The following is a 12,360-nucleotide window of genomic DNA, read 5'->3' on the forward strand; positions in this document are numbered from 1 at the left end:
TTACTTACTTCCCACGTATGGCAAAAATGTAAAATTGTTACAATTGTCCCTTTACTGTATATTTGTAATATATAAGTATATTTGGAAGAGACTACTCAGCAGTATATTAAATGAAGCTCAAACTGACCTGAACAACTGGATATAATATAAATCATAAAGAAACATTCCTGTTATCTCTTATTAAAGAAAGCAGAGCAGAGTTTCAGCACTGCAGGAGTGTAACAGTACTGTAAGTATTTCTTTAAGAGTTTGTTCCAACATCCCCCTTGTAACAATTGTCTTAGTTAATACAGGAAAGAGCAATTTATTTTCAGGCTTACATTTTTCTGTCGACTACTAACAAGGTCAAATGCAAGACTGGCTCTGTATTCACTGTAGACCTGGAAAAAATCCAGCACATCAGATGTGTGAATAATTTGTTATCACATGTTATAAAAGCAACACAGATACTAATAAAGTATTTCCATAAAGTATTATGAACTTATGCATTGGCTGAAAGAGTCAAAGCCAGTTTTTCTGAGGTCTAATGGCACTCTTCAAGAGATGAGCCTCTATTTCTGCAATGAAGTAATTTGCATACATATATATATATATATATACACACACAACAAACAACAATATGCTATGCTTTAGGAGTTGAATGAGACTTCATAAAGTTACTGAATTTCAGGATCATGAGAATGATCCTGACAAATAACAGGAAATAACAGAAATAACACAAAATAACAGAAATCACATTTAGTTTTTTCCCCCCCACAGTTCACAACTGCTTTTAAGCTACAGGAAAGTTAGCCCTGGTATCAAATCAAACAAATGAGAGCGCTTTCTTATACACTAAGCAAATGATCGTATGCAAAAATCAAACTGCATCTGAAGATGAATTAATTTTTTCCTTCTCTTTAAAAAAGTTCAGCATATTAAGAAAGAAAAGCATCTATCTTAAAGATAAGTGGCAGGACAACTTGCACTGCAGGTGTTAATAATTCTGGAAAAAGTCTGATGTAGCAACCATAAATCTTTAAAGTTTCATACACAAATCCCACAAAGTTTATTTAATAAACCTTGCAAAAAATTGCCAGTGACTACCCCCATCCTCCAGCTGTTTCAGCACTCTGAAGCATGCTACATTTTTGGCTACCATGGCTTCATTACTGCTCTTTTCCATGCTCTCTATACAAAAGTAGGGCATGCATAAATGCCTCTGGCATAAGGGAGCTTATTAAGTGCATCTATTACACTTGTTTCTACACCTCACAGTTACTTTAGAGATGCTGAAAAAGAAAGCACCTCACAAGTTCTGATCTCATTTTCTGAGAAGTGGTTTTAACAGTGAAAGGACACTGGCTCACATCTTCACAAATTTATAGAGTGTGTTTGAATTCCCAATGTGGAACACAAATGGCCCATGTGTAATGCTGCAACACACAAGAAGCAACCTCATCCACTGCTTTAAAAGAAGGACTGGATAATATATGCGGCCTAAGAAATTTCAGGAGTGGGAAACTAACATAACCTACTTCCTATTAGTGCTCTAGGGACAGTGGGGAAAAAAAGATCTCTGATTTCAGATTCCACTTTTAACATACATGCGATAATAGAGGTAAAGCAGCCTAACAAAATGTGTTTTTCCAAAAGCCTGAATTTTAACCTACAGTCCATTTTGTTAGGAAAGGCTACAAGCTCTGTCTAGAATATTGAACAAGTAACTTTCTTTCAGTTTAAATCACTTCACAAAATGATCTGCCAGTAATGTGAATTGTAGCTATTATGTGAGCTGTTATACCAAACTTGCAATAATTCATGGATCTGGAACTACCAATTTAGTAGAGATGTTAGTTACACATTAAAAAGGTCCTCAAAAGTATATTGTATCAGGAAACTAGCAAGCTTTCCCAAGTGATATCAAACATATGAAAATAACAATTTTTACATTTTCTTCACTGGAAAAAAAATTAATATTTAAAAAAAAAATTAGCAAAATTAAATACAATTTAAAATAGCACCCAGCATTCCAAACAGGATACCTACATCTGCCGTGATGTCATTGAATTTTGTTATAAAGGCATGTTTCACAATATCCACTGCAATTTCTGAAGCAACCACCATGCAAACATCCGGGAATAACACCCAAAAGTGATCTGAAGGTAGTGAAAAACAAGTTAGGCCATTTAATTTATTGTGAGCATACAAAAAGAATTATAACAATTCTATTCAACAATGAAAAATCCTTGTGAGTCTGAAGAATATGTAAGTTGACATATCACTGAGCATGCAGTGTGCAAATTCTTGCTTATTCCATTGCTGTCCTAAAAACTTATCAGTGCTGTACTATCACACCACAGTTAGGATCAGGCTCTAAACTTTTCACTTTGTAAACCTCTACCTCTAGTAGGAAGATAACCTTTGTAAGTACTAGATATAATGTGTTCAGTATGTGTAAGACATAGACAAAGCATCTGCAGTTTTAGGTACTTAAGGTAAAATTTAGGTAGACTGGTAAGATTCAGGCAAAATAGACTACACAGAGCAGAGGTCAAAATTATTAAAACAATGAAATTGTTATTTTACACAATATTTATTTAATATGTCATTAAAATCTTCAGTATAATGAATATTAGATTAAGAATTGTATTTTAACATAATCTTTATCACATTTCAATCTCAATAGCTACTTTCTAGAGATCCTTCATTCACAGCATATTCAAAGGAAAGGAAAGGGCTGGGAAGAAATTGTTCCAGACACTGCTTGAAAGATAACTACACATGTTTATAGTATAACAATAGATATTTCTAGCAGAAAGAACACTGTCATTCTTAGAAGAATACCAGAAATAGAAAAATGAGAATCTAAGGTATTTGATAAAATTAGGATTTGTTAATTAAATGTATTGATCACTCTTCTCTTTCAGATTGGAGGAAGAAGTAAGAAATACAGCTCTTGATAGCACAGAATTTTTTCTTCTAGTTTACTCACCTGGATTCCATGAGAACTGTTCCATATTTCTTAAACATACAATTAGTAGCAGCACGTAATTAGTGAACCTCTCCTTTATATCTGGATTAAAAAAACCACAAAATCTGTCAGCTCCCAAGGAACATTTATTTGCATACAAAGATATCTACTCATTCTGAGGTTCCATCTATTAATTCTTGGATTAGATAACATTTTCCATAAATTATTTAACTGGATTTAAGGGGTAGGGGAAATGCTGGGAACCACACCATGGACAGCATTTCCACAGTAGGTTGTGAACTGGTCTGTCCAATGCTGCCTCACCTTGGAGTTCCCAGCAGCAGAAGGGAATTGTGACTTACTATCACCTCTTCTAATACATTTATAAAATCATCATTCTTCTTGATAAAGTCTGTGCTTTCCTTCTGTGATTCAAAAAGAACCAGCACTTCCTGTTACTAAAATGAAGAGAATGTACCAATCTGTCCTTTCAAGCTATTAGCAAGGTGCATTTCATTTTCTACAGATCATAGATATCCAAATTGCTGTATACTGGGTTCAGTGAAAGGAAGAAAAAATGTTTGAAGACAACTGTTACATCTTTCACAGTCTTTCACACTGCCCTCTTAAAAGGTAACAGCAGGATATATCAGCAGAATTATCAAAATTGTGAGCACCACAGCACCAGAGCAATCTAATTCGGGACAAAGTCCTATGCCTTGCCCCCCAGACAAGGCAGTCTTTTACTCTACCTTGGTATTCTGTCTCCAGAGATGACACACACACAGCTTGCTTCAGGAAGCATCACAATTTTTACCTTACTAAAAAACACCCTCCTGAAACTGTATTATTAAAAAGCAGGGTAAAACCTAAAACATAATGTCACCACAATTTAGGAAGTCCAAACAAGTCTTTTTAGAAGATAGAGCCACTGAGAAAATCTGTGAAGACACTCTTATTGCTTGTCACACCTGTCAATAACCACAAAAATAATTTCTTTGTGGGCCCAAGGGTTCATTTTCTTAAGCACCTCCAATATTCTGTGGGGTTCTACCTACTGATTTTGGGAAACAAGAAATAGAAATGTTCAGAAGAACACACAAGGATTAAGCTGGACAAAAAAAAATTTGACTTTTGTGTCAACAGTTTCCATCATCTATGACTGACTACAGGTCACCAGCAGTGCTTGTGGCTGCAGTTACTACAGTGTAATAATATCCCTCATTTTAGAATAGAAGTTTGGAAATACTGGCGGCTCTGAAAAATTGGGTAAAAATAATAGAAGAAATCCTCCAGTAGAAGGAAAGAAAAAGCACACAGAATTCAAGAAGAATGAGATTTCATGCACAGTGTCATAAATTCATTTGTCAGTATGTCCCTTCCTCTCCCTGGGGAAGGGACAGAGGAAGCACAAGCTTTTAAAATAGAATGAATGGCATATATATGGGGGGGGGGAGAGAAAAAGGAAATATTTTAGTACAATAAACCTAAAGCAGAAAAAAGGACTTAAGTAAAACCTAATCATAATTTCCTCATTTCCTGCCAATAACACTCCAACAAGTGAAGCGCATTCTTCTGTGCTTCTGAATTCACAAAATACTGCCCAAATGACCAGAACACAGTACTGTCTGAAAAACCTAGTGACAAGGCACCACTTGACACTGTCACAACTGGATGAAAATGCAGTCAAGCACTCATTGATCTACATGCTTTATCATGCCCATTAGTGACTTGGAAATAACCACTGAGTTCTCAGACTTTTGCACTGAATTTCAAAATAGTTTTATCTTCTATTTCCCACACTGCCATGACACACCACTGGCCAGCAATGAAGAACAAACACAGATCTCATCTCCATTTTTTCAAGTCCCATGGAGGCCTGTACAGAGAGATATTCTCAAGTGGGAAGCAAGGACGTTAATTCAGGCCCAACATTAAAGCATGTCTCAAGCTAATCCTCCAGACATTTATTACCTGCTTGGTATATGTTAGCTCACCAGTCAACAGGATTAAATTGAGAAAGGACATTTTGGACTTTAAATTTCTTTTTATAATACTGTAATAATACCAATTTTTCTTCCACTAATTTCTGAGACTGGGTGACAGGCTGATACCTATTTTCCCCCTCTGCTTATTTCCCATGTTCTCAGTGGCCTCTCTTCTAATCTGTTATCTCCTCTGCCACAGCTGTTCAAGGCTGTTAGGAGGGAGAGGAATAACTGTGGCTGCTGCTCTTCATTCTCATCCCTCTCATCAACTGCAAGCAAGAGCAAGACAGGGCACTTTACAGCAGCTTCAACAGCAAACTCAAACAAATCAAAAATTCATTTCATTTCTCACCCTCATGGACAAGGACAAAAAAGGCTTCAGGATATCCAAAATAACCACTGGTAATCAGTTTTAAATATTAATTAAAATTCCAGAATACAAAATATGTACAGTAATGTTTCATCATTTATTATGAACTAATTTGATGTTGTATATGTTCATCTGTTTTTTTTAAATTGTTGAGGGGATCTTCCTGTACCATGTATGGCCACTTCTTGGATGATGTGGTGAACTACAGAACAAGTGAAGCTACATCCCTGGGTCCACACTTGCTCATGCTCTTAAGAACAACAAAGGTAAAGTATATAAATGCAATTGTGAATTTGGCAAAATGGTGACAAACCACCAGTGTTAGTGATTAGTTACAGATAGCACAGGTACTAGCAGGAGGCAATCATTCCATTCTGCTTCAGCATAACAAAGAGTAAAGTGGAAACAAAAGTGATCTCTTCATTCTCCATGGTGACAACGCTTAGTAACATTGATATAAGCCATTTCAACTCACTTTTGCATGTATTCCACTAAATATATATGATAAGCACAGCACATAACTGTTTTTCTGTCAGGATACAGTATAGCTTCAATAATCTTTGCCATTATAAATCAGGGTTAAATGAGAGTCAAAATGTCAGGCCAATGACATTTTAAATGGTCTTCAGCTACCTCCACAAGGACATGATTAAGAAGCTTGCTTTCTCAGTGTTTATGAATCTAAGTGTTAAAAACCTGACATGTAGCACTAATTCAGATATATTCATTCCCTTGACCAGTCTCTTGTCAGCACATGCCATGCACAGTGCTGATGACATATTGTGCATGAAATCTGGATGGATATCAGTGACAGGTGCTGCTCCTCAAGGGTCCATATTGGGACCAGTGTTATTCAGTATCTTCAATAACAACACAGATGAAGGAGCTGAGTGCACCCTCAGCAAAACTGCAGATGACTGAGTGCTGAGGTTGCCTTACCAGGAGGGTAGGATGTCATCCAGAAGGACCTGGACCTATGGGAGTGTCAAGAGGTGTAATGAGACCAAGTGCAAGGTGCTGCAGGGTTGGGGCAGCCCCAGGTACCAACACAGGCTGGGGATGAACAGATCAAACCAGCCCTGTTGAGAAGGACTTGGGGGTTCTGGTGGATGAGAGGCTGGGCACAAGCTGGCAACGCTGCTCACAGCCCAGAGAGCCAAATGTGTCCTGGGCTGCATCACAGTGAGAGCCCAGGAACAGAGATCCTGAGGTAGGGTAAATAGTCTTTAGAACACACAGCTATTTCCTTCCAGATTTCCTGACACATTATGCAGGATTCCCAAACCAGAAGGAAAAAAAAATTATCATGCTAATCTCACTGTTTATATGTTTAGATCAAAAGCTAGTTATAAATTGTAGCATGTAAGAAGTGAAAGAAGATCTTTTGGTTTACATCTCAGCAACTCCTAAATAGCCATAGTGCCGACTACCTCTTAACAAGTGACCAGAGCACAAGAAAGGATCAAACACTGAACAAGGAACCATCAAGGACACACCAATCTCAAACACAGTTCTGCCCCCAAATTCCTCATCTTTAAAATAAACAACTTGATTAGAATAATGGTATTAAAGAAACCCAAAGCCACACAAGAAAGCAGTTCAAATTTCAAAGACCAAAGGTAAAAATAAAGGCTATTCAGTATTGAGATCAAAGTCAGAGACTGATAAATTTGGAACAAAGAAGAAGAGAGAAGAAAAAGTACAGAATTATAAAGAAGAAAACTGAAGTTCCTAAAACTTTAGAATAAATATGTTAAATTTTTGAGACAGGAGATTTAAAAAACAAGGAAGAGTCAGGCCTAATAACGAACTGAAGGAAATAACCTAATGCACTACATCTAATGCACTTCTTTGTATGAGGTACAATTGACTTTTGTGAAAAAATTCAATCTAGAGCTTGAAATTAAAATAAGACATTTAAAAGCATAAAGGAAGGCAGCATGCTGGGCTTTCAACAATGATGAAAGAACTTATCTTTATAATTTGGTCTCCTTGTTCTCTAATACTGACCCTACAAAATTAGTTTACAGGTAAGTATTTCAAAAAGAGAATATACTATTTAAATTTAGGGAAATATTTCTTTCTGATACAACAAATAAAAGGCTTTCTGTATAGAACTGCTTTCCAATGGCTGCAGTGTTTAGATTGCCTGGGTGTACATAAATTTCCTTGTAAAAGTCAGGGTGACAATGCAAAAGTAGTTTTGCTGCAGCTGACAAATCAAAGCTGTGGGAATAGCATGGCTGAAGTCCCAGATTCTGTAGCTGCAGTGTCAAGCAGCTATAGAAGCCCCAAGGTCTTTGTTGATCTGCTCCTAAAAGATAACAAGTTTAGTTTTATTAGATAACAATTAACTTATGTATATTTCATGTCCTGTTCAATTTATTTTTATGTAGATGATTCAGAGTTATTTTAATCCTGAAGTTTTAGTGGATTAGCAGTTACAGTAGAATTTTAAATGGCCATACAAAGGTGAGAAGGATCACTGACTCCATTAAGTCCAGAAATGAAATGTAAATACTGAGAAAAATAATACAGCTACACATCAGCTTGCTATCCACCAACTGGTGCTGAGCTCAATGCCAAGTGAAAATGATTTCACAATTTCCAGCAGCTTGGTGGCCCTTCCTATCGTGATGTCATAATATGTAGAAGCTTGAGCCAGGCAGGGCTCTGCAAGGTATTTCAATGTGTGATACAGGGCATTTCTTAGAAAGTACAGCTTGCACAGTTAATTTCCGTTTTCACACTTTTATTCACAAGAAAACTTGCTTTTGAGTTTTAGCTGTAGCAACTTCTGTTGAACACAATATCTACTCTTGTGGTCATTGCTTATCTTTTCTGCTATGTCATATTTTTCTTTTGATTAACATGCTAAATAAGAAGAAAGTTTCACCTACTCATGAGAAATTCCTCAGATGCCCCTGTGAGACTCCTATTATTTCCCTCAAATTATTTACCTACTGTGTATTAATCAGTACATTCACACTGAATTGAAAACATTTAAATACTATTTAAATACTGTTTAATAACAGTAATACTTTGAGCTGAGCCCAGAAAAGGTGAATCCATTCCGTGTGTCCAAGCTTCATCAGCTACTGCTGCCATCATTACCCTACAGATGACTGCAGACCTCAGAAAATTACTGAAAGAAGCAGAGAAAGGTGGGGAATATCTGGGAGTGCCTAGATTTAGTGTTTCCTTTCAGAAGTTTAGTTCAGCCCAGGCATGCAGTTTGAGCACAGGGTGTTCTAGGACACACAAGACACTCCAAAGGCTAACTGGAAGCTCAGCTGACAGGAGCAGACTAGCCTCAGTCCCAGGATAGGATGAAGTACTGGCATACCATGCCACCACCATCATAAAGATACACCATCAAAAGATGCACCATCATTTCAGCTGCATGAAATAAAACATTTAAGGGATACTAAAGTGATCAGAATACATGAATTGAAACAAAACTCTTCCATCCTTACTGAGGCTGTGATGCAGTAAATCTGTTCAAGTTCAAAAGAGGTGAAAAGCTCTACTAAAAATCTGTCAGTTATTTATCTCTGAGAAGAAAAACACTGCTATTTACAACCATACTGAAAGGTGTTCCAGGAAAAGTGATCTGTTTGAAAGGAATAAATTAGCTTGTTTTGTGCACTCTTCTATGTACGTACTCACTGCTTCCATCCCCACACTAATGAATGGCAATACTTCTTCCATCAACTGATAAAGGACGACCTGGTTCTGCTATTATGGGTCTTCAATAATAATGTCCAGCAATAAAATATTGATACCCTTTTCTTTTTATGGAGGAAATTGCTAGCAATTTCTAATATCAGTCCCTTGCTTATTTCAACATGAAAGAGGCCTCACCTTTAGGCAGGAGAGCTAGATGCATAGTTGTAACTATTTTCTGCACTAATAATAAACCTTATCTAGGTTTTCTGTCAATAGTTAAGTAAATTTCATTTTTAGCATTCTCACTGTAAAATTAAATATGTCTGATTTTAAAATATAAGTAACTAGATCTTGGAACTGAAAATAATACTATTACCACAGAGTAAACATTATCAACATATCTGGGAAGATCTTTTTGGGGAGGTTTAAGCGTAAAATTTAGTGTTAATTTTCTGTTATATAATTCTCTGTGATATATTTAAGGTTTTACGTAAGTAGTCTTTCATCCAAAGAATTATAGAATATTTGCACATAATATTGAAGTTTACAGATGAATTAGACAGGGGTCATATCAATAGTCAGAACTCAAAACCTGATGTAAGCCTATTGAAAATTTAACTTATGATACAAAAATGTGAATAATCTGTGTTTAAATAAGTAGCTATTTTAATTTTTTAACCTATTGCATATTTGAGTTATCTGGTTTAAAAACTTCAGGCTGTAATGAAAAGAGTATGTTCTATTTTCTGTGCTCATCTGTATCAATGAAAGTGGGGAAATTCCAATCAGATATGCTGAAGGAATTCTTCACTGTGAGGCTGCTGAGGCACTGGCACAGGCTGCCCAAAGCAGCTGTGGATGTCCCCCCTCTGGAGGAGGGGACCAGGGTGGATGGGGCTCTGAGAAACCTGGTCTAGTGGAAGGTGACCCTGCCCATGGCTGGGGGTGGAATGAGACAATCTTTGAGGCCCCTTCCAGTCCAGGGCACTCTGAGATTCCACAAAACCACTACAAGCAAAGAAGCTCTAGCACAGCCTTAAAGTGCAACCATTCCTACTGGCTTTAAAATTAAGAATTCAATAAATATTTCAAATTGTTGATATCAGTATTAGGAAGAATCTCCATCAAAGGGTACCGGAACAGCTTTTACTCATGAGACACACTGAGTACAAGTGCCCAAAATTCATCCTGAGCAGCAACACAGTTAAGAAGTGCCAGAAGCATGCTTCTTAAGTACCTTCTACCTATTATCTTGGGAACATATCACAGATTAGACTAATCTCTGGTATACCTCATATATCAGCTACTTTCTTGCACTGACTTTTTGTTTATTTGAGGTTTTATTTGTTTGGGATTTTTTTTTGTTTGTTTTAGGGTTGGGGGGAGGTATTTCAAAATCCACCCTCACAGCCACCCAACAATATGCATTCTGAGATCTCTGTGTCAATACAGCACACTATAAAGTCAATTTTTTGAAAACAGAAGGCTTGATCACTTGGAAGCATGGACATTTCAGCACAAAGCCAGTAGGCTGTTTTAGCACCTCAAATAAAAACTTGCCATAAAAGGACTAAGTGTTCTTTGAAGTGGATCTCAGTTTCATCCTACTGAACCAATCAGTAAAATGGGTGACGAGGAATGCAAGTACGAACACTCAAATTCACCAAGGTAAAAGGTTTAGAGTAAGAATAATATTAAATACATTGATTATATTAAATACACAAATGAATTAAATAAACAGTCTCCCTCCACATTTTCTCCTGATCAGCACTGCTATACATACCACTATTTGACATTTGAAAAAGATTGTTCTTCTCAAACTTCTTGAAAACGCTTCCTTTTATTTCGACGAACTGCAATTTTTAGAAACAGTTAGTTAGTTTTTACTCATATGAAATTCACATAAATAATATTATCAAAAAAGATGTTATTTTAAAATATTAATATTTAAGACATATGATACATAAAGACATAGGATTCTGAAACAAATGAGGGTAGCTATATGACAAAGGTACATACTCACATTATTGGACATCATGATGGTAAGCAGTGATTTATTGTGGGAGTTGAAGGCCACATTAAGGGTTGTTGCTTGAACCATTATGAGAATAGCATGCAGGACTGCACAGCAGGGTTAAGGAAGAATATCTGAAATAGGTTTTCTGCACAACAGTACTGAAGAGCAGTGAACTACAGATCTCCTATTTTGCTTTCAAAGTTTAACAGGAAAGTTTCCACATTCTTGTAAACCAGACCTACAGTGAGACAATACTTACATGGATGTAATAAATGTACAGTGCTTTGTAGCATGTAATAATGATGCTAATTTTTTCTTGCTCTAAAAGAATCCAATGATATTAGTTGTGAGAAACATCAACACAATCTGAAGAAAAAAATCTCAGCTAAAGATGCAGAATTAGCCTAAGAATTTCTCACAAAATAGGGAAAAATTGTAAGAATTTTAAATTCATTACCAAAACTACGGGACTACAGTATCTCTTTAGATTCATAAATTCATTTTAAGATTATTTCACACTGAGAACATTTGCATCCTGAATATGCATTAGTTTATCCTTGCACTTCAAGAAAATATGCTCATGCTAGATGCATTTAACATATCACTAAATAACAAAACCCCTCTATCTTTAAGGCCCTGTGAGCCAAAATACTCCAAACCAAATCAGAAATAAAATTTTCCATGAACTATCCAACTATGGCTTTTCATTTTACTACAGGTACACCATCATGAAGGGATTATTTCTTTTAAAGCAGGTGGTATTGGCAATCTTACTTTTCAAGTAAAGGAAGACTGATTTAGGAATACTATCAATTTTTCAAATGTATTAAAATAAAATAATTCAGAGCAATTACTCTGTAATTTAACTTAGAAAATGTTGTAATTTATCAAAGAAAAAGGATACAGACATAGAACACTGCCATGAAGAAGTGAGGAATCACACCTATGTGAGCTCTTTTTCTTTCCTTAGGCTCTGTAGCTGTCCAGTAAAGAGCATCCAAAATATCTTGTCCAAATGAAGAAATCAGACGATCAGCCACCTAAACAAAAACAACTTTACTGCTTTTTTCTCTCCAACACTTGAGTAAGCCAGGTCAAGAACACTTCAAACTAAAAGTATAGCCCAATCTAAAAAAGGTTTGACATATATATCACTTTTGATCTCTTACTTATTCCATTTTCTCTCTGGATTTCACAGCAACACCGTTCCTTTTTGTATATTAAGTTCACTTTCTCTTCCAAATTTACTATCCCCTTTGCAACAGTATTTGGAATAAAAAATAATATATTGTTATCTTAGATGCTTTCTTGAAAGATATTCAAGTGCAACTCAAACCTCAGATTTTGATAATGCAGTATGTAT

General features: G+C 36.1%; 1 protein-coding gene across 2 annotated transcripts in view; it reads right to left on the bottom strand.

Moving 5' to 3' along the window:
• The window catches only part of TAPT1 (transmembrane anterior posterior transformation 1), a 49,356-nt gene that overhangs the window by 10,655 nt on the left and 26,341 nt on the right, over nt 1-12,360 (bottom strand). For both annotated transcript variants that reach the window (XM_005485010.2, XM_005485011.2), the window contains 6 exons: nt 11,902-12,037; nt 11,004-11,101; nt 10,764-10,833; nt 2,975-3,055; nt 2,029-2,138; nt 321-380 (listed from right to left, as the gene is read on the bottom strand). In XM_005485010.2, the coding sequence (XP_005485067.2) occupies nt 321-380; nt 2,029-2,138; nt 2,975-3,055; nt 10,764-10,833; nt 11,004-11,101; nt 11,902-12,037 (555 nt within the window). The remainder of the gene's footprint in view (nt 1-320; nt 381-2,028; nt 2,139-2,974; nt 3,056-10,763; nt 10,834-11,003; nt 11,102-11,901; nt 12,038-12,360) is intronic.

The sequence above is a fragment of the Zonotrichia albicollis genome, chromosome 5, assembly GCF_047830755.1.
Source record: "Zonotrichia albicollis isolate bZonAlb1 chromosome 5, bZonAlb1.hap1, whole genome shotgun sequence".
Classification (NCBI taxonomy): domain Eukaryota; kingdom Metazoa; phylum Chordata; class Aves; order Passeriformes; family Passerellidae; genus Zonotrichia; species Zonotrichia albicollis.